This window comes from Oxyura jamaicensis, chromosome 7 (genome assembly GCF_011077185.1).
Source record: "Oxyura jamaicensis isolate SHBP4307 breed ruddy duck chromosome 7, BPBGC_Ojam_1.0, whole genome shotgun sequence".
In the NCBI taxonomy this organism is placed as follows: Eukaryota; Metazoa; Chordata; class Aves; order Anseriformes; family Anatidae; genus Oxyura; species Oxyura jamaicensis.
Window position 1 is genome coordinate 10,579,857 of NC_048899.1, and position 26,989 is coordinate 10,606,845.

At 39.3% G+C, this 26,989-nt stretch overlaps 1 protein-coding gene and 1 long non-coding RNA gene across 3 annotated transcripts in view; both read right to left on the minus strand.

Moving 5' to 3' along the window:
- Window positions 1-26,989, minus strand: part of OLA1 (Obg like ATPase 1) — a 126,680-nt gene that overhangs the window by 68,929 nt on the left and 30,762 nt on the right. For both annotated transcript variants that reach the window (XM_035331492.1, XM_035331491.1), the window contains exons 3-5: window positions 26,675-26,781; window positions 24,886-25,029; window positions 19,215-19,342 (exon numbers count right to left, since the gene is read on the minus strand). In XM_035331492.1, the coding sequence (XP_035187383.1) occupies window positions 19,215-19,342; window positions 24,886-25,029; window positions 26,675-26,775 (373 nt within the window). In that variant the 5' untranslated portion in view covers window positions 26,776-26,781. The remainder of the gene's footprint in view (window positions 1-19,214; window positions 19,343-24,885; window positions 25,030-26,674; window positions 26,782-26,989) is intronic.
- On the minus strand, window positions 7,525-8,674 carry LOC118169816. Its single transcript, XR_004752290.1, has 2 exons — window positions 8,079-8,674; window positions 7,525-8,034 (listed from the first exon to the last, which is right to left on the minus strand). It is a non-coding gene; the product is annotated as an uncharacterized LOC118169816 (long non-coding RNA).

Sequence of the window (26,989 nt, forward strand, 5' to 3'; positions counted from 1 at the left end):
CTATATTTCTGTAACCTTATGATTTCAAAATGGTTTAACTTTGTTAGGAAGGCGTAGTTTACTGCTCAGTTTTTCCTTTTTTTTTTTTTTTTGGTAACTACCCTTACAAAGAATAGTACACATACCTTTTCACATAATGAAATGTTCTAACCTAAATTTGATCAGAAATTAAAAAAATCAGTATCACATAACACAGCATAATACAGAAAGAAAGCGTTACCCATTTAAGATTCTTTCCTTTTCATTTGGCAGGAAAACCCTGATGCTCAGAGCTTATGAAACTTATACAGAAATGTCAAGAAGGTTAGAAACACACCACAAATCAACAGGAAACTTTTCCACTAAAAAAATATACTAAAAATAAGTGAAGAAAGTATAGCTGCTGCAATGATATGAAAAGAGGCCACATTTTATTATCAAACCAGTATTTACTCAATGCTGATTTTTCAAACAATTTGTTTCCATGAAATCATTTTCTTATGTTTTAAGCGATGTTGCTCCCCGAGAAGACAGGAACTTCTAAAGAACTGTAAAGCTGTTAAGCTTCTATTCTGTCATTTATTTAATAGTACAGACATATATAAAATCCTTTTCTTTAAAGAAACTGATAGGCAGTATAGCTAAGAAAAAACAGGTTAAGTGAACAGAAGATGGATTACCTTTGACTAGGCTCTCGATCTTGGTGAAAAATCAGAACCCTGATCACAAGATAATTTTCTTTGTGGTTTGCTGATTACTAACCTTAAAAATGTTCTCGGAGTCATTAAAATCATCTGTTTCTTCACAATGTGCTTTCAGTTACTGGTTTTCAATTTTCAACACAACTTTGCTGGTAATATTACAATATCCCCTCCTAAGAGAGGCCTTTAGTGCCTTTTACATTCCAGGGAAACACTGCCTCGCTCCCCATCTGCATTCCTCCCCTGCACTGACATGCACATGCCCAGCTTATTTGTCTGCTCACTCCATCAACATATTAAATCTGGTGGCATACTGTACATATGAGACTGATTTATGCATTCAAACTGCATCATACGAGTATTTTTTCCCTTACCAAAGGCTTCTAAAAGGCCCTTTCTTTTAAATATGCTGAATATTTCATTCTAGTTATGTGGAAATATTTCTATTCAGTGCTTGTGTAATGCAAAAATAATGCACTTCCACATAATTATGCTCATTCTAAAACAAAGAACAGCTATTTGTTCCACAAAGCAAAGTTGAAAACAGAAAAAAATAACCTCACACATTTTCTGAGTGAGATTACAAGTTTTTCTGTGTTAAACTGGGACTTAAGGTATCAAATTCCAACAGTTCTAACATTTCAATTTCCCATAGTTGTAGTAGTCCCAAAGATACCTTCCTAGCAAAGAAGCTTACACCTCTCAACCCAAGCCTGCAAACAAGTTATTGTTTTTCACGTTGCCTGCTCTAAGCACAATCAATTAGCAACACGCTAGAAAATAACACCAGTGATGTTACAATCCTATTAACCAATGGCACCCTGCTATTACATAGCAGGGGAATAAGTAGGAAGGCCAAAAAAAGGCAAAAAAAAATGCAACAAAAATGGGTATTACTGCCAATTGTAGAGGAACTTCCAAAAAAATCCACAAACAGCAAGAGACGAGAGAAAAGCATACTTCAAGGTTTCTCAGCTGACAGAGGTGGCATTTGAAAGGCATTACTACTTACAAGAAGTGGATGAGGGAATGCAAAGAAGCAGCAGTTCTCCACGCGAGCAGGGTGCCAGCTGTGAGCAAGCTGCTCACCGCCTTCCAGCACAGCGCCATCAGACCCCACCATGCGCTTGGACTCGGTGCCCCAAGGAGAGGCTGGCTTCTGTTGGCATGCTGGCCTGGGGATCCCCTGCAGAAAGAAGCTGCCTGCCTGCTGGGGTGGCTCCACGCAGGCAGTGCACGGCATCACCCTGGGAGGCAGAGCCTCTGCGCTGCACCGCTGTCCCGGTGGGGCCACGGACACGGCCAAATCCTGCCGACTCGCACTGCTCAGAATTATGATGCATACGCCTTTTGAAGTGCCATATCGAGGCAGCTGTAATACCTTAGCATGGCAACATCACAACGAACACAACAGAGGAAAAGGAAAAACTTAATAATATCCAAAACTTTTTTTTCATAAAAAAAATATAGAGAGTTTCATTAAAACCAAATTCTTAGATAATTACAAAGGTTCTTGTCTTGTGTTATAACTGAAACCCTGTAGAGCTTTAGTGAGCTAGCTGCCTGACAAGCCAGCTGCCTAGCCGATTCGGCTGCAGGGCACCTTCACCCTGCTGACGTACTCACACTGTCCCTTCCAGCCCCAGCAACAGGGAAAGCAGTGCTAATGGTGGTACCTTAAAAGCTTCTGTATAAAAGAGCATGTATACACGTAACAAATCTCTCCCATTATTTACTCAAAGAATGCAACTGCATTCCATTAATGCTCAAAACCACTCACAGTGAAAACATACAGAGAGGAAAAACAATTTAAATGAGCGTACCGGTGTTACTTTGTTTCAGCACAGGACAAATCAGCTACCAGAAACATTCTCTCCACACAACAAATATGTGGATTTGTAAATGATCAATTAACTTGTACAATAAATTACTCCTTTTATATGGCGCAGATATTAATGTCATTTGGCAAATTTAATAAATATTGCAAAAGGGGAGGTTGTTTTTTATAAATATAATACTGATTAGCTTGGGTTCCGACCAAGCCACCTTTATTCAGTGAGCAGAACTTGACTGCAATTCATTGAATTGAAGTCACAATCACAGTATGACAAAATAAAAGAATCGTGCCCTTGGAAAGGATACAAAAGTGCTCTAAAAAGTTACTTTTGTTCTCTCTTCCTACTTGTTTACACACAGATTCCAAGAACAGCAACAAGAGGAAAACACATGAAAGGACAAGCACACGAATCAGTGTTTTACTAGCAGCTTAGAATGATGTTGGAATCACATATTTTTTTAAATCTCATCTAAGTAAAATGATTGTTAAAGATTTATCACTTTAACCATAACAGTGAAATGCAAACGTTAAAATATTACCATATCCATATCAAAGCTACTGCATGGAAAAAAACCTACATGAGCATTTTTAAGACCGTTCAGCAAGGCCGTAGCTTAGGTTTACAACTTTTCATCTTCCTTGGGGTTATTGCAGGAACAGTCTTGTCATTATTACTCAACTGTAAGCTACTTTTATTTGTGGATTGAAGGATTATCTTGAAATACCATTGCATATATTCTTGTAATATATGCATATTTCACATATATATTTCATATAACTTGTAAAACAAGAAACCTGCCCAAATTGTGCTAGCTGGTTTTAAGAAATTCCGTGTCAAGCTTCAGTAACTTTTTACTAGTTGTAACTTGTAGGAACACACTCCTTTGACTCCTTGCCCCAGCAGAGCCACGCAGCGTGGCCAGAACACCTTAACCGAGTCAGATTTCTTGCACTTCCCCATCACCACACGGGGGAGGAGGTTTGAGAAAAAGGATTGAGCCCGCTACAGTGGGCTAGACTTGCAGTCTAGTACCGTTCAGAAGGTAACATCATGTGAAAGAACAGGAAAGCTTTGAGTTACTCTTTGCACACCCTGTCTCAGTTCTTCTGGCCTTAGGAGGAGGGGCGACCACTGAAGGCAGTCGGCAGCGCTCCAGGACTAACAGGCAGCCACCAACATTTTACGCAGCAGCAAGAAGGGGGCCAAGCAACAGCAAAGCGATCAGAGCCTTGACACACATCTCGTGTTCCTCCCAGCACAGCCTTGGTGCAGCCAGTTATTCCTGCATGCAAATCACAACAGAGTAGCCTGGCATTCTCTACAGAAAATAACACACTTTTATTTCAAAATTAGTAACGATATACCTCTGGTATAACCTAGATTCTTCACATGGTAACTATGCCTCACATTTAAACGATGTGCATGGAAAGTTCAAAGAGATGTTGTTTCCTAAGGCTACATGGAACAAACAAACCTATTGTGTGCTTACCATAATCAACGTACAGAAACCCTACACTAATTTTACCCAGTTTATAATTAATAAATACAATTAAAATATAATTAAAAATTAATAATCATTTAAAAAAAAAAATCCTTTACTCAAGACTACAGAGCTTGAGGAGGACACAGTACTATTTTCCACGGAATTCTATAGCACTGAATATCTGTTTTAACACACGGAAAACAACTTCATAGGAGGAAATCATAACCTAGTCACACGCAAATTCTTCCTTTGCACTGGGAGGTGCAAAGGCATGTAAATAAAAAAAAAAGAACAGCAATACCTGAGGAACAGAACATCACACATTAGGTCTTTCCAACAGCAGTACTCATTCAGTAGGTATCTATACCGGCATTAGTACGGTAGGGTCAGAATCCAAAAAACTTGTGTGTGAATTTTCAAAAGCAGGGTTTGCTTTTGAGTTTTAGTTGGAAGCATGCAAACTACAACTATTCTGTTCATGACAAGATGTGTTCATATGGAACAAAACATCTCCTGCAGTCCAGATCACTTTACTGCAAGGCTTCTTTATGTTGCAGTATCATCATTTGCCATTACTTTGCTATCTGGAAAAAAAAAAATACTGAGGCCTATGTATATTTATATCTACTTGTTTAAAAAAAAAAAAAAAAGGATGAGAAAAGCCTTCCACAATGGAGAAGGGAGGGGAAATGGAGGGGGTGGGCGACAAGAACAGGACACAAAAAAACACCTTTTCCAAAGATTGTTCAAGGCGAAAGGGACATGTCATGTTAAACAGTAGTCAATAGCTGCATACAATCAGTAAACAAATTCAGCTCTATGAAAAAAGAACTACATCACCATTTAGTGGTTGCAATTTAGATTATTCTAGCGTGTAATACTTTAATTGTATAAAACAAAGCTGATGTCACAAACACAAAAGAACTTCTTGCAAAGCAAGCACCACAAGTAATTTTTATGCTGCCACTGATGGCTGACAAGTGATGAGCACTTTGTTCGAATTTATGTACTTATGCATCTAAGGCAACAGGTGGCTTATAAAAAGAAAACACAGAGGTTTTTAACTCTTCTTTTGCAAAATTTTTATAATGTGTGTTATCATAATGACTAAACAATCTCTACAAATAAAAGCTCAACATACTAACTACAAAGATGAACTATGTCTCGGGAAAAAAAAAAATCATTAGTTTGATAAAACCACAAAGTGGGGTAAGGTTCTGGACCCCCCTGGCTTGGGAATTCTGCATACGTTCTGTAATTGCACAAAGCACTCCATATTTAAACAGCACTTTGTTACATATAAATTACATCAATTTAAGACAAGACATTTCATATTTTTTGCTGTTTGTTCTATACCCATCTCAAACAATAGCTCAATATTGCAACATAGTCGAGAACAAATTTTTGCTTTCAGGTCTCTAAACCAACTGACAGAGCGATGAGCTTGAACTGTTGCTTCATGCAGTTTTGGGCCAAGAGTAGCATTACAGAAACATACTGTTTGTTTGTTTTGTTTCCCTAAATAGCACACAGTCCAATGAACAATTTATTTTTCTTTAAGCATGCACACAACTATATATAAAAAAAAAATACCTGAAAGGCCTACACGGCAGAATGCAGAATAATACTTCTCACCTGCATCTAATTCCAAAGGATTTCCAAGCAAGAAGACACACGGCTAATTTGGATTAAAATGTTAAAAAAAAAAAAAAAAAAAAAAAAGGATCTTGGAGTGGTATTGACTGGTTCACTTATTCTAGAAAAATTTGAAAGATAAATTGAGAAGGCAGAAGGCAAAAACACAGTAAGCATACCAAAACAATCTTTATATTCTGCCTTGTAATTAAATATGAAATGACTGTCTGCTTTTGATTAAAACATTTTAGTGTCTGGTCTTTTGGATAGATTAAATTCACATACCAGGATATTAGACTTTTTTCTCTGCATGGCAATTTCACCACACCGTCCCTAACAATTAAAACATATGACACATCAATATTTCTGTTCTGCACATCACAAAAATATATATGTATGCAATTCCTGTGGTGATGTTTGCTAGATCAATCTTTCTGCTCTGTGACACTTCAGAGCAGCACAGAACAGCTCAGCCCAGAGACTGACTGCCTAGCTTTCAGATTCCCTCTGCTTCTTGCCATATTTCCTCTGAAAGCAAACAATCCCTCCCAGGTAGTGTACAGTCTTGTAGTTATACATTCCCCCCTTTTGCAACTCTTTCACACACTTGACTTCCCATTCCTGCTACTATTTAGTTTTGAGACATCAATTTTCACATCAAATTACCAAAGCTTGGTGCATAAAAATATTCAATAAGCCTCAAGGAACTGTTATCTCAGTAACAGCTATCTCAGTAAGTACTGAAATGCAAACCTATGCTCAAACATACTTTAAAAGTTTAACTAGTAAAGGGAGCTTGAGGTACAGGAGCTTATCTGCCGTTATTGTTATTGGAAGGAAACCTGCCCGAGAGTGCTTTGAGTCTTTTTTGGGAGGCGGGGGGAAACAAGAGAGAAGGAAAAGAGGGCAGAGAGAAAGAAGGAAGGAGGTGGTGTTTGCTTTTAAAAAGAAAGCCTTTTAAATTACCTTTTAACAGGTAATAAATTAATTGTCTAATGCCTGAATTCTCAGAAAATAAATTCTACATCTGAAGATAAACACTGAGGTTCTGAAGAACACTGCTGTATCTGACATGAAGTGAAGCCCCACTTTAACTGGAAAAGTCAACGTAACAACTAGAAGTAGCATTTCTGAGGTTCTGGGCAAAAACAGATGGTCACTTAAGGGTTATTAATTTATGCATTTTGGTACTTGTGTCCAGGCAATGAAACTTCAGGGTGGTATTTGAAGCTAGAGATTCCCCTTGGCATCAATATTAAAGCAACAGCTTTCAAAGTAGCTCTAGCAACCACTGCTGACGTCAACATCCACACCAAAATCAAGCCCAATGCTTGTTTTGTTCTTCCACGTAGGATTACAGGATACAAATTATATTCTGAAATACACTAGGAAATAGCTACGAGAAACCCAAATTGCAAGACCGACAACTTCCAATGAGAAAAAAAAAAAAAAAAAATCAGACCATCAGAATTTCTGCTGAGATACCATAGAGAACTGATTAGCAACAACAAAAAATATCACTTCTAAACCCAAGCAAAAAAGTAAAACTTCATCCTTAACTAATGGATGGAAGAGAAGTTTTGGAAAGGATACAGGAAAATACCAAGTACCTTTGTAGAAGGCTCACCAGAAGAAAGGCAGCAGATTTCCACATCAGTACCTCGTCATTACAACAGCATAAAGGCACATCTGCCGTCAAACCCTGTATCTCACTAACATCTCCAGAACACGTTATAGTCATTAAAAGGTCATTTTTCTGTGGACTTCAGTAGACAATATGCACAGTATTCAAAGAAAATGTCTCTAGGCCTTGCAGACTTCAAGAAAAGAAAAGACCAAAAGCATGCAATTTGCATCAGGTATTTCCTACGGCTGCCTCTTTACAGACTTTTTTTTTTTTTTTTAACTCGCTGTATCAGTTTAATGCTCCCTCGGCTAGAACAGCACGACTATTTTCTGGATTACACTTTAAATGTGATTAGAAAAATGATCTATTTTTAAAATAACCCAGCAAGAATATGGTTATTTTTAAAACCAAATTGGCTCCCAAAGCCATTTTACTGCCCGGTTCCACAATCAGCTTCAGCAGCACACAAGAAAGTGACAGCATATAGATGAGAAAAGGTGTTGGAGTATGGAGCTGCTAAAGCTGCCAGAAGACAGACTTTGCAAGTTGTGTAAGTTAGGCACAAAGTATGAAGTGGGGCAGGGCAGGCACCTGTTTTTCTGGAATTGGCAATTTGTTCATTATGAAACCAGGACTGCTCTGATAAATAGCAATTCTGAAAGAAAACGGAAGCAGAGGTTTTTCTGTCGGCTTATTAAACAGCCTCAGACTGAAAAAAAAGGCTGCATATGAATTGGAGAACTGCACGGAGATCTTGTTTGGCTGTGACTCCTGAGGATAAGGTAAGGATATTTGGTATATCCTATATATTTGACATAAGGTGTCCTTTTGGTAAGGATAAATGCACTGTTTGGCTTTCTAACATGCAGTTACTGCTGCCAGTGACTTTCAAGCACCTGTGGGACCATGGGCAAAGAAAAAGGAAGCACTCTAAGTTGACACCACACACAAACTCAGACAAATTTGCTTAACACACACACAAAAAAAGGAATTATATTTTAATTAGGATTTACAATTAAATATCCCAACTAAGCCAGTAGTCCTGTTTTAGTTTGTCTGTGATAAGTAAATAGCCAGAACAGTAAGACCAGAGCCAGTTTCTCCTTGGACTTCATTTAAGGAATTTCCTCCACTGCTCAGTTCACAGCAGCACCACATTTCTTTACCAGGCAACTGCCTTGACTTCAACTATGTAAAAGATATAATATCAAGGAAAAATAAAATCAAGGTGAACGAGCCAGAGAAGTCTGAAAAGTTATGGACGCAAGAACAGCTGCCTGTAACAGAACGTGTGCAGTAGCATTACAGACAATACACCACATGCTGGGTGTATCAATACAAGAAGTCCAGACAATTGGAAGAATTTAATTCATAGATTTTTAAGGACAAGACCAGCTAGCAGAGCATAAAGCTTATTTAAATGTAAATACAATGAGCAAACGTCCAACGATGTGCACATATTTGTTTTAGGAATATGAACTGAACACAAGTCCATGACATGGCCAAGTTCTTTTAAATAAAATAAAATGTCCAGTACAAAAGTGCTCACTGCTGCTCTTCTTCACAAGCACTTCAAATATCGTTTTCCCTTCTTCAGCTAGATTACTGCCATTCCAGACTTTTTTTTTTTACTTCAAAATCTTAGATTTTAGCACCTGAGGATAAGATGATAAAAGAAGATTTTGGAGTAAATTGGTCTCTTGCCTGAAGGCACAAAGACCTACACTGCCTGCAGCTCTAGCGGGAGCCGATGCATCAGTTTTCCCCACCTGGAGGCCACCACTCCCAGAGATGACACAGCACCATCACTTCTGTGGGTGCTCCTTGTCTGTTTTACTATGAAACCACTTAATTTCACGTCAGCCTCAGCAACAATTAAACCAATTCATTTGATACCGACACACTCACACAGTCCCTTGCCACAGTGACAAGGGATAGTGATGAACAGCCCATGAGCACGAACAGGTAACTGCTTCTGCTGGTTCCCAAGCAAACACGGGTCTGTGCCCTCTGCTGGGTTAGGGAGCATGGCCATCCTTTCCGTCTGGGAAGTCTATTGGATAAATTAGGAAACAGGGAAGTGCTTCCACAAGCCTATTGCAAAGTTCTGATGAAAATTTCACTAAAAAAAAAAGAAGCAGCTTCTTTTGAGAAAGCAACTTCCTGAGCGTAAAGTTATGACATTCTCAGTCTACCGTTCTGATACGATCACTGCAGCCAATAAAGTGATGCTGATCCAGCTTCCAGCTGCTTTTCTTTTTCCATTCCCACGTTCTAACAAGGAATTTTTGATTTTAACTTTTCTGAGGTGACATTCCTCCAAATAAAGGAACACAGGTTTTCACATTTCATATTATAGCAAGAAGAAAAAAAATACTGCAGGATTTCTACCTTCAAGCTTTCCAGAAAGCCCATGGCAAAGAGAAGAAATAACTAATAAAATACTAAATTATCACTGTCTTAAAGCCAAGGTACCTTACACCATCAATAAGGATGTCCGCTCAAGGAGACAAACATTTCAAAAACAGTCACCTGAATACACTCAAAACTCTGCCACAGCTTGATAATTTCCTTAAAATGTAGCAGAGGAAATTGGAAGTCCCACCTGTATTGCCTTAATATCAATTATACACTGTCATATGACACACAGAACTATAACAAAGGTAGTCGTAGGTCAAATAATAGCAATGACTCAGTAAAGACAACCTGCCTGGTCTTTATTCTCAGGAGAGGCGGGGGGAGTGTTACTGGTCAAGTACTTTATGACTCACAGTGCAGTATATTAGATTTTATTTTTTTGTGTGTATTCTTTAGAATTGAGAAATTGCCCTTGTAGCTCAGTAGGTAGCTCTCCTGTTTCTGGCCTACGAGGTCATAGCTTTAAGTCCCTGCTGAGGAAATTTAACAAGTTCCATCTATAAATAGAACGGCATTAGATGCTGTTACTCCAGCAAGGGTGGTAGCCTTTAGGTAAGAATTTTTAATGTTTCCTTCTGTTCTGATGAGAAGTAGAAATTGGACATAGAGAGGAACAATATGTTAGATGAATGGCAAAGTGGGCTCCAAAATCTTTTGCAAGTTCAGTTACCATCAGACTCACAATTCCAGCACTACCAAACTGTAATAAAGGCTAGAGAAGAACTTAAGGACAATAAATTTCCTTCTCAATGAGCATACGTAATTAACTAATATTGCAGAGACTGAAACTGAAAAGAAACCTCTAGGTACAGGACTACCAAAATCTAACTTGTGACATCAAGAGGCAGTCTCAATGTAAAACAAACTTTGGATTTTTGCTTAGTAACAAAAACATTCCAACATTCACAGTTCCCATCTTCTGAAGAAACAAATTCTTTAAGAGACATTTATTTCATTATCGGGGTTAAAAAGAACACCACTCAGCAGTGCATAAGTTTTTTGTTCACCATACCCAAATATTGGGGAAGCTTATTCAGCTCTCAAAGAATAGCAGTCATTGTGCCAAAACTCAAGAATAAAGCCTATTCAAGCGCTCATTTGAGTTTACTTGTGCTTTAAACCATAGTTACCTGGCCCTAGAGCTTAAGGCTCGCCTATCATTTCCCCTTAGCAGTGACATAATTCACTGATTAGCAAAGCCAAAGGCTAACTCACTGGATTGTTGAAAGTTTTCCAGCACCTTTCCCAGTCCTCACCCAGTCCCTAGGAACGCAGACTCACTCTTCCTTGGGAGGCAAAGCAGTAGAGCATACTGCAAGCAGATCTTACCTATCTTACCTACAAACAGTAAGTTTTGTTCCTATTTGCATACCAAAAGGAAAAAAAGGACAGTAATAAAGCAGGTGATGAGGGTGGTTTGGCAGTGTGACTTCCTAGCTCTTAGAGAGAGACTAATGTTATGCTCAATTAAGAACGATGACAGACATCTTGCAGAATTCCTCTGCAATGCTTTAAGACATTTTTATCCATCTTTAGCTTAATGGGTTAGCTTTAGATGCTACCCATCTTTAGCTTAACAGGTTATTGACCTTCCAGTATTAATTATATTTGCCTAAGTGAAAATCCTGATTAGTTTCAGCAGTTTTCCACAGCAGACCAAATACAGCATCAGCAGGGTTACAGAGGCCTGATCAAATTTAGATAGCAGCTGTTACATCTATGCTCAGTTTCTGCTTGCAGGTAAAAACTGCTATACGTAGAAAAGAAATCTATCTGCTGCTTCTGCTCAGATCATCTATAACAAAAGATCTGGAGTAAAATAAAGCTAACCACCCTCTGGAAAACTCTCTTCTGCAACAACACAAGTTATTTTCATATGAAGAAAATCTAGTGATAAGCAAATTTGCATGCATCCCTTGAAACATCTATTAGTCTCCTTCCCCTTTCAAGGTGGTGGACTGAAGAGGTAAAATTAAAAGAAAGACAGCAAGTAACCTCAGATGAATTACCTGTTGTTTTTTTGCAACCTGATATTCTCAAATTGAAACATGTGATGCAGATATGGTGTTGCTAAGAAAAAAATACTTCAGTTTCAGCAAGGATTTTGCTAAAAGGGGGCAAAAGAATGCTATTTTCACAAACGTGTGTTTGAAACATCTCCCATGCAGTGCCTTACTGAAAATCAAAAGCCTCCACAACATTTTATGAAAACATGAAAACAAGCTCTAGTTAACGCAATAAAATGTTTCACATGGCAGTGACTGCAACTTCAGGTATATTAAAGCAAAAAAAATCTGAAAGCTTTCAAATTGAAGTCACTGAAAGTTAATTCAAAGTTTAGCTAAATTGGACTACTCCAAATATTTTATTCAACTTTTACTTACTCTAACAAATAATAAAAAAGAAAAATTCAGTAAGAACTGTTATCTACTCAATAGCATACAGAAACACATCTTGACTGTATAACACTAACAAGTTTAATATGTGCAGTAAGATAGTTTTAAACGCTGATAGCTTAGCAGTCAAATGTTTGTACATGTAAGCAAGGAACCTCAACTTTTTTCTAACAGGTATCAAGCAGTTTTAGTAACAGAAGGAACAAAACGTATCAGAAGGAAAATTGAAATAAAGTGTGTTGAAAAAAGTCTGTAAGACAATAGCCTTTAACTATTTCAAGGTGAATTTTGACACATCATAAGAAAACAGCTTCAGGTAATAGAAGCGACACAGCCAAGCTACAGCTGCACAAACAAAGCCTCTGTGATTCCCAGTGCACACAATGTATTTGCTGAAGAGCAGAAATGCAACCCATACTCTGCTCACTGAAACACTGGAGCAACGGAGTGCAGCTAAGAGATACCATCATATGCCGCCTCTCCATAGCGGCAACTTCCACGAGCAGTAGGTAAGATTTCTTCAAAAAGGAAAAAAAATGCATCATGCCTCAAGCATACAGAAAGAGTAGCACCTTTATACAGAAAAATATATATTTTTTTAAACAGAAGGTCAAAAAACTAGCTCAGAGGACACAAGAATAACCATTTTGGCTACATATTTTTGCTATCACCATTTCTATTTTTACAAGAAAAGCAAAACAGTTGAGTTATTTCTTTGAGTTCCCAATAACCTTCATGATGATAAAAAATAAAGCCAAGTAACTTGATTTTTTTATCTTGAGCAAAAATCATTACGAATATCACCAGATTGAGTTTTGGTTAGTGTTTGTCTCAAATACGAACACTGCACGTGCAGCTCAGGTGACTGGTATCTATAAATGATGGCAAATTGGTTTATGAGTTATGTAAAACCGTGAACAAGCAAAACCAGGGGTTGTATGGAATGATTCTTGCTATAACAGACATAAAACTAGAGTCAAGGCAATTAAAGCTTTTCAGGAACCAGTTCACATTGGTCGCACCAGCCACTTGTACCAGATGGCAGCTGACGTTTACCCAGCTTTGTGGCCCTTTCACTCTCGTCACGAAGACTGATGTTTCATGGACTGCCAGTTACCCAACTCCTTAACATTTAGTTTCACCAAGGCCCTTTGAATTCAAGAAGCAGGCAGGACACGGCTTGAACAAGTTGTGGGGAAGGCCTGTTGTCCCCTCCCCACTCCATCCTGTCCCCAAAGGGACAGATGGGCTGTTGCGCATGGGCGAGCTGCAGCTCCTCAGCCCCTCCATAAAAGCGGATGCTGCCCGCCCTGCTCAGAGCGCTGGGCATTGAATGCCACGTTTTTTACTTAATAGAAAAGAGCATTTCATAGAGAAGTATTTTTACAGATGGATTTCCTTCCAATTTCTGTACCTTTGAAGAGAAAGACTGGACTTCATTAAAGAAACTAAAAATAAGAGAAGGATGTGGAACAAATTTCCTGGAAAACAAGGAGCCAGGGGTATCAGTAGTGGGAGAAGCAGCTCAAACCCACAAAGAGCTCTGGCTGCTTAGCACCCAGAATACTCAAAACTTGACAGAGTTGTAGCAGGGACTAAATATTGACAACTTCTGAAATGTTATCTGAAATGTTATCTAAGAGTGATTCCTACGTTTGCACTTGTAACAGGGTCGCTATTTTTAATCCACCTTACAAAGAAAGTAATTTTCTACAAGTACCTGTGACTGATCTGCCATAAAAGTTGAAAGTAGTTGAAGCCATACAACTAGGGAAGAAACACTGTTACCACCTTCAAACAGCCTGCCTTATGCCAGCATGAAAATGTTTCTGCCTCAGTTAAAGACATAAATCCACCTGAAACATGGAAAACGGAACTGAGAAATATTCCAAAACAATGAAGCTCAGAGGATGAACAAAGTTTTAACCAGTCTAAAGTGTGTGTCAGGTTATTGTGGTGCTATGTAAATGCCATTATCCAGGACAGAAAAAGACAAATTTAGAATTAAAGCCCATGTTCACTCATCGAATTATAAGTGAATACATCTGCTTGAACAGAGGTTTTCTTACTTTGACTCAACCAAAAATAAAATATAACTCTAATCCCCCCAAAGAAACTGGGATAGCCTCTGAAATGAAATAAATAAATGTCGGTAACAAATTGTTTACTTCAAATAATTCATTTTTAGTTTGTGCACTTTATTAGAAAAAAATCTGTAGGAAATTTTAAAAGAAAGAAAAATATAGAGTTCCACTCTGTATGGGAAAACTTGTTTGCTGAGCTAGGAGAACCCACTCTATATTGTTACTAATGACACAAAAACAAAGCAGTACTCTCTAACACATTACCTGGCTTTACTTACCCTATTACCTACCATATGTTGTTCTCACACATTGCTGCTGCTTGGTTATGTATATTTAAAATGTAGTTTACACATAAAAACAACATTTTTCTTGAATTCATAAACACCATGCCTCCAAGTGAAAGTAACAGCGTATCTACAATATGGAAGTCAGAAGCCTGAAAATCCATAACCACTTCAAGGTGGTTACTTTCCTTTTTCAAAATGAAATAAAGTAACACATTAAACAGAAATAAATCTTCTGTTTAGCTTTATGTTATGCAAGAAACAGTGTAGGTAAACATCACACACAACTTCCACAGTTTCAACTGAAATGTAATTACAATTATTCTAAGAGTACTAGTGCTGTAGCTCACCTACATGCCCTGCGGTGGACTAAGTGATAGGCATAGATCTTCTTCAAAAGCCTTCTCTTAGCACAGAATAAACATCAGTGAATCCTGCTATGGGAGCTAGAAACCACAGACAGACCTTTTGTCCTAAAGAAAGCAAAAATTCAACATATTCTTAGTGAATAAAGAAACAGGATCAAAACCATTAGCCTAGGACTATAAAGTACCTTCAGTACGATTCCAAAAGCTCATTACACTCAAACCATTCTCCATTCCTAGCTACCCACTTCCTCACCTGTCATTACCTTAATTAACACAACCCGGGTGAGCTTTTTGCAAAAACACCAACTGAACCAAGCCTAGAAGAACAGCCAGGCACACATCCCTGTAAATTCTTGGGATCATCTGACTCAGCTACCTCTGATTATAGTCCAAGAACTGTTTTTACCTGGTAAAATAACACGCTTCAAGACAGCAATGAAGGTGCCCCATAAGTTGTATTAATGAATCAGACACTGACATTTAAAAAAAAGTTAAATGGCCAAGCGCCTTCATTGTTGGGAAAATAACATGAAGTCTCAAATAATGCAATCTGGTAGACAGCAATAGTTTTAAAGCCTTTTTTCTGAAACAAAAAACAACCAACCAAACAAAAAGCTATCGTTTCCCTAATAAGTCTAGCACACATTTACTTTGGTAGCAGCTGGAGTTAGTAATGCTGACTTCATCTCTTCTGAAGTTAAGTTCCTAGGACAGTAAGTGCACAGGGAGTTTTCAGAAGATTCCCACTGGCATCTGAGTTCTGGAAATCACAGAAGAGGAGGAAAAGATCAACACCCTGCTACCTCACGCTGCAGTACTGTGGTACAGCCATAGCCGGTCCAGGAGTCCACAGAGAGCCCATGCAGCAGGATGCAATCAGCATCTTTTCTTACTTTTGAACTAAATGAAAAGAAACAAACTCAGTGCGAAGGACAATCCTCCTGACCGGAGCCCTTCAATACAAAGACGAAATGACTCTACCCAGATCTGCATAAAAAGCTATTTATAAACATGGGAAGTCTAGTTTTTCTTGTCAGGATTAACAAGTTCTTCCACACAATGAAAGTTATGTTTGTTTCAGATAAAAGTCACCACTACCTACCTTTCCTAGTTTTTCAGAGAAATGTAATGAATATGCCAATAATGGCCAGTAAGTAGCCTAAAACCCAAACTCATTTAGATAACAACGTGCTCAGCCTGACACTAGCGGCACTCCAGCTTGAGCATGGTCTGCCACACTTCTCAGCATCTGGGTGACGCACACACCACCATTTGCCTAACCAGCCCTTTCTTCAACACATTCAGGCACGCAGACCTTGGAGTCCACGGCACAAACCCCACAGCGACCTGCTTTTAACCTTCTGCCTGACACCCAAAAAGAAGAAAAAACACAGTTCTCTGAAGGGCTCTGCTTCACACACTGGCCATTAATGCGGGCAGGATAAGGACTAGGAGCTATAGTTGCAGTACTCAAAGGTGGAAGTTTGTTCCAGATCAACAGCTAAATTTTTTATGCTTTGAAACAGAATGACCCAAAATTGTAAGTAATCTCCCCAATGATGACTGTTCTGTTCTGATTTCTAACTGAAAATCCCATATAAAACAGCTCAGCAGCTTTTTAGTCAGCTCTGCTTACTTCCCCAGATCACTTCTTCGTGCATCTCTTCTTAAGAGCGTTTTGTCATTCCCATCATCTCCTAAGTTTCAGTAACACCTCCTTTCCAGCTTGCCGGTGTACAAACCCTCACCTACCAGACCACAGCCTCTTCCCCTGAAGTAGAAGCAACCTGTCCAGATTCCTTTCAAGTCAGCTTCTATGCTACTGCAAAAACGCAGCGCCTGCCAGCTGGGCTCAGAACTGACAGCCAGTCCCAGGGCACTGGCTCCCAAAGACAGGCAGCCCATTAAGAATTTGGACCAAACTCTGATAAAAGCCAACAAAAAAGCTTCATCTTCCCAGGTTCTGTAAGGTTTAAGGATTCACATTAGGTAGTTTCTAAAATCTGACAGAAATAGTACCAACCCCAGATATGCCATAGACTCGTAAGGAAGAATTTTTAGAAAAGAAATAATTTTGAAAGGAAGTTGAGTGTAAATAACATGGCAACATATAAAAAGGGTTTATACATTTTTTATAATTTGACATGGTATATTGAAAACTTCACTGAGTCATACATTTTAACTTAAGTTCGGGTTGCGTAAACAACAGTTTCTTATTTTTACTTTACTAGAGAGGTTATTGCTAGCTTTTAGTACCAAATCTTCACTTTAACAGCACTGCGGGAAAAGGAAATTAGAAATAACGCAGTTTGCAGGAAGAAAAAAGTTGTACATTTCTCGGCCAGACTACTTTGCATTAACTTTGTTTTATTTTATAAACTATTAGCTCTAACAACCCTAAATGATCTTTGGAAAGTTCTTCATGTTTATGGGCATTTAATACAATTTTACAACAATTCATGACTAGCTTGCATTCCAGCTAAAATGTGTCTAGCAAGAGCAGTATAAGAGGAAGGTTAAGATTTTAAAAACAAAATAGAAAATAAAAGAAGTGCTATTAAAAAAGTGATTCTAATATCTTTTTTTTTTGATCTCAGAGACTGAAGAAAAGGAGCAATAACCATTTCACAATCATTACATTTAAGAATCCCTAAAAGAAACTGAAGCATATAGCAAGTAAATGCAAGACTAGATTAAAAGACAGATTTTAATACAAAGAATACAAAGGATCTGAAAGGTTTAAAACCTGTCCTGGTTTCAGTTAAGACACAGTTAATTTTTCTCCTAGTAGCTGGTAGGGTGCTATGTTTTGGATTAGGATGAGAAGAGTGCTGATAACATGCTGATGTTTTACTTGTTGCAGAGCAGTGCTTACACCAAGCCAAGGACTTTTCAGCTCCTCGCTCTGTCCTGCCAGCGGGCAGGCTGGGGGTGCAGCAAGAGCTGGGAGGGGACAGACCCAGGACAGCTGACCCAAACTGGCCAGAGGGGTATTCCATACCACCTGACGTCATGCTGAACAATATATAGGGGTGGCTAGCCGGGGTGGGGGGCCAGCTGCTCGTGGATACGCTGGGCATTGGTCAACAGGTGGTGAGCAATTGCATTGTGCATTGCTTGTTTCATACACATTATTAGTAGTAGTACTATTATTATTATTTTCCTGTCTTAATAAACTGTCTTTATCTCAATGCACAGGCTTCACTTTCCCATTTCTCTCCCCCATCCCAGAGAGAGAGGGGGGAGGGTGAGCGAACGACTGTGTGGTGTTTAGCTGCCGGCCGGGTTAAACCACAACAAAACCCCACAACAGTACTCCCATTGCTTTTTCAATCCCCAAAGAAAGGCACAACTGGCACTAACCCTTATAATAGCTGTCAGAGACAAACACGTAAAATTACTCAATATATATATTAAAAAGCATCTTCTCCATTTGATACCATATAAATTTGTTCCTTAACAGGCATCTATGATACAAATACTGAAACAGAACAGGTCTAAACACGTTATCACTTGTTCTTAACTGACACGAGACAAAACAGTAATTACAAACCCGGGACAGCAATGGATTTGGAGAGGAGAGAACGATCTCCCCTTTCTTCTAGGGAAATTGTACCCAATGGTTGTCAGGTAGTCTGAACATGAGCATTTACAATATAGCAATGTATTAGTACTGCCTTCACATACGGATCTAGTTCCTGAAGCGATGCAGAAATTCAAGAGATTTACTTCACTCTATCCCAGTGAAGACCTGACCTCACCTTATCAGAACATTTTAAATACTGTTCATTACTTAGCTGCAATCATTATCCCATGGCTTTCCATTCTACTCAAAGCATATGTCAAATTACTTTAGCAGAAAACAGTAGTACAAGATATACATAAGGCCAAGTTCTCAAAGGTGAGATAATGCTTTCTGCACCACCCTCCTCCCCCACTTATTTAAAGATGGTTTCCAGGCAAACGCTTTGGAGAAAGGCATAGGTTCCCCACAGCACATCCTTTTTTTTCAGCGGTACAAACCTAAGAAAACAATACATTTGCCTCCAAAGTTTGTTCCACTTGATTTAAAACCAGAATACCATTATTCTGTACCAAATTTGTGTCTAGGTATTCCTGATGCATAGTAAGTTGTACCCGACTTACCTTTCATCAACCATGCAATTAACGGTAAAGGCATGTCAGCTCACTGCTCTGCATAAATATGCTTCAAATCTCAACTTCACGGGAACAGGGGTTCTCAGCATCTAAATCATTACTGTAAGATAGCAAACCCCAAACTTGATGACTAAGCTGAATGGTAAAAGCGATCTTTAATGGATACTTGGTTCTACGGTTCTTGAAGTACAACAGTGCTGTCCATTAAGCTACAGGCAGAACATGTAAATGGAGTTTACGTACGCATCAGATGAAAGATCCCATCACAGGCGTTAATGTGAGACAAAAAGGCATTTCCTAAGCCTTGGCCAGTATGGGCTCCTTTCACAAGGCCAGCAATATCCACTACATTCAGAAAGGCTGGAATTTTGCTGAAAGATAAAAGTTGAAAGTTTCATTGTTGAGGCACATCAGCAAAAACATTTGGCACAGAATTAAATTCAGAATATGAAAATGCATTCCCTTTTTTCAGAAAAAGTTGCACATGACAGTATCTTTCTTCTCCATTTAACTTGCAATATATAAAAGACAAGAAGATTCCCTCCTCCCCCGAGTAAAACAACAACCATTCTTTAATTTGTCATAGTTCATGTAAAATGAAAACACTTTTTTTTTGACAATGTGGAATCATAGTGACATCTATACAAATAACCAACCAGGCCTGAAATACTGAAATAAGACACCCGTAATAAGCAGTTTTCATAGCACCAAAGGGATAAAACTCATTCATGGTCATCACGCTCTGCTGTTTTCACCTCTAAGGTCACTGTTTAGTTCAGTAAGTTAAGCAACTTCGTCAGAAGACAAGGGCATTTTTTAAACAGTGTTGATTAAAACTAGTAGTTTTGACTAGTAGGGGTGGTGGTCAGGGTTACACAAACAATTTGAAAGAGCAGAAAACAAGTTTAGATGAAGCTGAGAGTTGAATGGAAACAGCTGTGATATTTTACACCAAGTACATTCAAACCAAAATTACTTCTCAAAATCCATCTTGGGAAAACAACAATTAAAACTCTGATAATGTGTCGACTAAAAGCATATTCACATGGTCTACATAAATGACCGTGCCATCATTAACAACTGCAGAGAGAAAACCATGCTGAAATGGTGCAAATTCCTCACTTGCAAAAGAGTAGAAACAGCATACCACAGGCATCAAGAGTTCCAACTCGATGGCTTCAAAATACATAAACAAAAGGACCAGTATTTCATTTCCAAACACCTTAAATTATCACCAACCACGTTTCATTAGCATGATGCTTAGGTAAATACAACACTTCACTGTCCTACTAGCATTCACGTATAATGAAAAATGCCCAAATCTAATGCCCATGACTAAATGCTTTAGTAACGTTGATGAAAAGGGTGGGACTAAAGCTATGAAGTCTATCCCATTTTGGTTTTCAATGTTCCTCCTACACCTCACAAGAAAAACGTGGGGTGCTTGTGTGTTTCTTTCTTGTGTGCATGTGTGTTTTTCTTTGGTCTTGTTACTGTTTTTCCCCTCCTCTGAATAAACAAACTTTACAGTACAGGATCTGGACAAAGTCTTTTTCTTCACCAAGGTGAAGTTCAAAGCACTACTATTCCCACCAGTTGTAATAAATCGGGAACTTAACAATACATTTCATGTTATCAATACCTTTGTGATGCGATTAGAGGCAAGCCATAAATACAACACGACATTCGAAAGGGTGAGGTTAGAAAATATGCAAGAAAATATTTACAACATAGAATGAGTTGCTTATAGTTCGTATAAATACCTTCTGGAGTAAACAAACTTTGAAAGCTTCACATTTTTGTCCCACTACGGTTTTCTAACAAATTCTATCGATTTTTTTTTAATTACTAGTACACAAATTCAAATGGGAGCAGCTAATCAGTCATCATTAAGGCACTACCAAGAATAACACATTCTGAAGGTAGAAACCAGTATCCCCATAAATGTGTTAACCTAGTAACTCCTAGTAATTCCTTCCACCTGACAGAAGTGCAGAGCTAAAAAAAAAATTCACAAGAAACAGCAGCAACTTCCCTGAGAGAACTGTTAGAATTCCTTGCTTTTTGACAAAAAGTTAAGTCAGCAGCACAGTAGAAAAATGTCACTTTTTAAAGCACTTTTCCATTGTAATTTCAAATTTTATTGTAAGAAAAACAAAGGTGGTGTTAGAAATGTTCTCTTTCCATGCTCCCCTCTAATCATTCCGTCAGGATTAGCTTCCTGGCCAGCCATCAGAAGAATTCACACTTTCGCTACAAAGATGGTAGAAGAGAGCAGGACAGACACCTTCATATGCAGATAGGCCACTGTCACCAGAATCGGCCTCATTTGCCAGCCAACGGATGCAAAACCCCAGCATTTTTATTTCACAATTGGCTAATACAAGCGAGAGACCTTTGAAGTAGCTGGCTTTCCAGGATGTTTTCTCATCTTCATCTCAGGTATCAAAAAGCTAATATCCCAAGCAAAGTAAAACCATCACCACTCTCAGTGGCCCGTTTCCTAAGCCTAAATCTTTATTTCTTCGTAGGAAGATGAAGACGGAGGAAAGCAGAAAAAGCCATTCAAAGCTACGCACTCTTGCCTATGCTCTGAAAGACAACCAGTTAACATCATGAAGCTGAACAACCTGCAATTTGTTGTACACATGTATTTGTTCCAAAATTTGAGGGGAGAAGGCATACGTTTATTTTGCAGGTTTCACACACCTAAAGCTTTGGCTTCAGATTAAAACATACCGAGTGAAAATGCTGCTTCACTCCCTGCGTTTTTATTCTTCTCCAATGACAATACCCTAATAATTTCTCTGCAGCATTTACTGCAGTTTACTGAAATCTCTTTCAGTTGTAGTATTGCAACTTCAGAAGTAGCAGCAATAAATACTGTTTTGTGAATACAACTGTGCCACACAATGCATCTTAGAGCTGCAAACACACCAGGAACTGAATGAATACTGCTAACTTGAGAAAGGATGGACCAAACAAATTACTTATATTTTTCTCATTCCTGCTTATAATCTGATTTGATTTTAAGCAGAGCAGGAAGCAGAAGCCTAGACTTTAAAATCTTTTTCTGTTAAAATACTACCTGCAGTTAACAGATCAATTGTTTCTGGATTTCAATTCCCAATTTTCAAGGCAGGAGCTACCTGCCAAGATGAAGAACACCTTTTCTATTTTAAAATTAGTGGATACCATTGTTTCCTACCTGCTTAAGATTTATAGATCAAGGAAAAAGAATACATATTTCTGCTTTTATTCCTAAAGGGATTATCTTCCAAATATAATATCTTTCTAATTGCTAAATTGAAACTAATTCAATCATTAGTCAGTCAAGCCTTGCCTGAAAGTACCCATACTGGGGGAACAGAAGTAGGAGAAGAACAAAACAAAACCCCAGCTTTCCTCTCTGGAAAAGCTAGATGTTAGCACAACATAAAAACCATGAGTTTTCACTGAGCATGGTTCAGTCAGTACACCTTGATCTATTAAGTACAGAACAAACTTCATGTCATTGCCTCTAAAGTGTTGCCTACCTGATTTCACTTGCAAACATTTACATTTCCAGTAAGTAACACCAGCCAGCTGTCAGTGGGGGCTAGCAGGTAACTGCACACCAGCCCCACCCCAGCGGATGCTTTAATCTTGTGGCAATGGGAACGGATCCTCAAGCAACAAATGGTACCTGGAGAGCCTAGCTCCTCCTCTGGTGCCAGAACGGCTGCAACCCAGATCTTCTTGCAGCAGGGCCCACCTCTCCCTGGCAGAAGCGATGTCCTCCCAGCATCCAGGTGACAGCACCTGCCAAGCCTGGCCGTCTCATGCTCATGTGTGGGCCTGCGGGAGCCCAGCACAAACAGGCAGGCGAGGTTTTTGGCTGCTGCCGCTCTGCACGGCTGCTACTCACATCATGCAAAAAGGCTCTCAGGAGCATTGGACTCCAAGCATCCAGGCAAGATCGCTTTGGCCTGTCATACGTTACTCACAACGAAGCCCTCTTCCCTCCTACCCCCATACAATGGCTGCAGTTCTGTCGTGATTAAGTGTAGCGTATGGGAAATAAAAACATCAGTGCTTTAAACTGTACGAGACAAAATCTTCAGGCGTTAGGGCAAATGAGGCTGGTTTAACGAGAACTTAATGTTTATACGACATCTCTGCATGCACAGATTGATTACTTTTACTAATCTAAACACGTAGAAAATTAACACTGAATGTCGTACATAAAGATGAAGAAAGAAATCAAGACTATTCAAGAGAAATTAAGGAATTTAAATTACAATTTAAATGTAAATTAAATTGTGTATCTTCATGACCACGGCCACCTTTCCCTGAGTTAGTTCCAACCAGATAAGCACAAACAGTCCAAGGAGCGTTACCTCAGTCTACTATGCTACTGAATTACTGCCTTTTTTTTTTTTTCTTGTTACAGTGAAATATTAAAGAGAAAAAAGCAGAATAACAGAACTCAGAGGAGGTACTCACTAATCCCCATACCCATTTATTTTAAGTAATCCAATAGCAATATCCAGTAATATTAAAGGGAAGGGGTTTTCTGTGTTGTCTCTCCAGACAGCTTCCGAGCAGGACACCGTGCATTCCTTCTAAGGAGAGATGGCCAAAGAAGGTGAGGAGGAAGAGCTCGTTCTCTTTGTCACTTCAACTACTGATTTAGAAGTAGCCAGTCATAGTTAAATGAGAAGAAACAGAGTGTTTATGTGGCCAACCAGTGATATCATTACAATTTAGACTTAAAAACAAACAAACAAAAAAAAACACCATGAATCTTATCAGCCACATTGTTACTTCTGCACAATCACCAGACCAAAGTTTTTGTCTCAAGTTCAGCACAGCTTTATAGTATAGTCTACAAAGTAACAAGCATGCTTAAGGCTCACTTGGGAAGGAAGATTAGGTAACATTATAACAATTCACCTAAACAAACAGCTCCGCATTAGCGTATTTTTCAGTATTTAAGAAGTATGTAGGAATTACAGACAGAAGTAACTTGTTTGGACCTGAAAATTAAGTTGACAAATGGATTCTTGGTCAGTGATCTTTTTGCAGCTGAGAGATATCTGGCTCAAAAACTTGAGGCCCAAATGTTAAACAAAGGCACAGACATGCATGATAATTTGCCCCTATAATTTATGTATATTCACTTTATTCAAGATACATCCGCATGTAGCTGAAAACTGAAATTAATAAGTTATGAGTATCTGTTTTAGTTTCTGAGTTCTGAAAGTACCTTAAACTCTTCTTTTCAATCACAAATCCATTTCTCACGCTGAGCACATAGAGCAGGCTATGAAAACAGTCACTACCAAAAAACAATAATGTGACAAAATCAATACGCTTATAGAGCAGGGAAACATTTGGAAGAGAGAGAGCACTGAATACCATTGAATGTATCAGGCAACAAATAGCAGAGCCCAAAAAACAGGAGAGAGCTAGGGAAAAAGGCTGTCCATAAACGTTACTGACGTAAAAGGCACAGGTCAAGTTGCAAGGTAGCTAAATATCAATGGCATATGTTGTACTCTGAACAATGTAAAAGACAGGATGAAAATTTTAAAATGAGAAATCTCATGACACAAATTAGGTATGTCCACTATTGTTACCGTTGATTTTCCAAATCTCTGCAGGAGATCCAAGTCACCAAGTCACCGCTCTACCTTCAAAGGTGGAACAAAGCTGAGCAATGACTAGCAGCACCTAGATTTCTCACTCACAGCACAAAGGTCATATGGAAAAAAAAAGTCCAGTTGGTTGTATACATACCATTTCTCATACTAAGAGAGACATCAGTAAAAACAAAGACATTGTAATCGCATTAAACTTCTATGAAAACTTTGGTTTCAGTAACACCATTTCATCTGCTTAACCAAAGAAAAATATGAAGAACTTGAGTTACCTTGGAGGTTTGTGGTACTGACATAGGAAGTCAAATCTGTCATCTGGCACGGGTACTCGACTCTCATTTGGATCAATAGTACAGAACGGGAAGTTTTCTGCTGCCGCTTGACTCTTTGTTAATACATTGAAAAATGTGGATTTCCTATTAAAAAGAAAAACGACACTTTCTTAAACAAATTTGAATTAGAAGAATTTACAAGAGCTGGATAGAAACACATGTTATCCCAAACCACGTGCAATACCAAACTATCCCTCTGCTTCAAGAGGGAGTGACCATTGCACTGTTTCTAGTACAAGATGCTTTCAAACACACATATGGAGTGTCACATCAAAACTCAATTTTTACCTCTCTTCCGTGCCCTAAAGAATTCCTCTAAGTGACTGTATCGCGCACGTCAGCAGAGAAATTTTAGGTCAAAAGGAAAGCACAGCTCTACTGGCCACTACTCATTTTCCTCAAGCACAAAATGAGGAAACAATACAGAAGCCTGAAACTTATTTCAAGTGAATGTACTTTACTGAGACTCATCGGCCCTTTCCACAACTATGTTATTTCTTCAGATTTATTTATGCATTAACACAACTTCAGTATCTAAGCAATAAAAGTCAACAACCAAACAAGGAAAAAGGAGCAAAGAAAGCGAGTTACATCAATTAATCAATTATAAGTAATCTTTTGCGCACATGAATATAGGGTTTAACTCACCAAATATTTCTGTGTGTGTGTGTGTTAATTACTGTCAGTAAAACTGCTAGGAAAAAAAAAGAACATTTCATTTAAACCAGAGAGTAGATTATTTTGTTAGCTGGCATTTATTAAACCTAACTAGCCACTCTTGAGTTATTGCTAAGAGAAAGTTCTTAAGTCCTGAGTCTTCTACCATAAATATTCTGGTAGGTGTTTTGTTTGTCTCCTTAATTTCAGTTTTACAGACTTTCATTGCTACTGGGTAAAAGAAGTCTGATAGCTGCCCCTGTACACAGCCAAAATGCTCAAAAGTAGGTCACAATTACACTTGAAAGTTTCTTTGTAACTGCAAACGCTATTTTCTCCATTTACATGTTAGCCATTGCTACCACTAATTATTTCCTTTCTGTGTGCAACTCTCCTAGGCCCTGAAAAATTGAAAGGATATTAATACTGGCTTCTTGTTTTTTTCATTATGGCTTTGAGACAAGTTCAAAGTTTTCTTTCTTATTTTCAGAAAAGAATTAAGTAGGGAAAGCTTTCAAAAAGCTTCATAATGTTAGCCAAAATGGAAGATTTGACATAGACGGTTAATGTGCTTTTTCACCTCATTAAAGAGATAGCAAATATACTATTTTTGCACCATTTTACAGCCACTTTCCCCTTACTTCTCCCTGTTATTTTGCTGTCATATCGCACAAGGATTCTAAGTTAGTGAACGCCTGGAGGTTCTTTTAGTAAGCACGATATGCAGATCACCACCAACAGTTTCCCACGAGCGCTCTCCAGGTGACTTACCCTCCTTCAGAAGCACCTCAAGACAGGCTCCTCTGCCGGGAGCCAGCTGAGGAGCACGCCAGGGGACTGCAGCTCACCTCCCCCCACCTCTCCACCTCACCACTTCGGTGACATTTGTCTTTACCAACTCCCCAGAAGTTCCAGAAGCGGCAGTCCTGCTCGCTGCCCGTGACAGTCCCTGCCCCGTGAAGCCCTCCCGGGCACCTCATCCCTCCAAATAAAGCAGGAAGGCCCCCGCGTGTCTGGGCCCACGAAGCTCCCGGGGCCGGGCCGGGCCGGGCCGGGGGCAGCCGCCACCTACCCGACGTTGGGCAGCCCGACGATGCCGATCTTGAGGGACGTCCCGAACCTGCCGATGATGGGGTGCGCCTTCACCCCGTCGCCTGCCTTCTTCGGGGGCATCTGCGGAGGCAGAGCAGAGCAGAGCGCCGTGAAGGCCCCGCGCGGCGAGGGCCGCCCGGAGCCGCCCAGGGGCGGAGAGCCCCCCGCCCGCCCGCCCGCCCCCGAGGCCGCCCGCAGAGCCCCGGCCCGGTGTGCGGCCTGCTCCGGGGGCCCGGCCGCGCCGGGGCGGCTCTCCGCCCCTGGGCGGCTCCGGGCGGCCCTCGCCGCGCGGGGC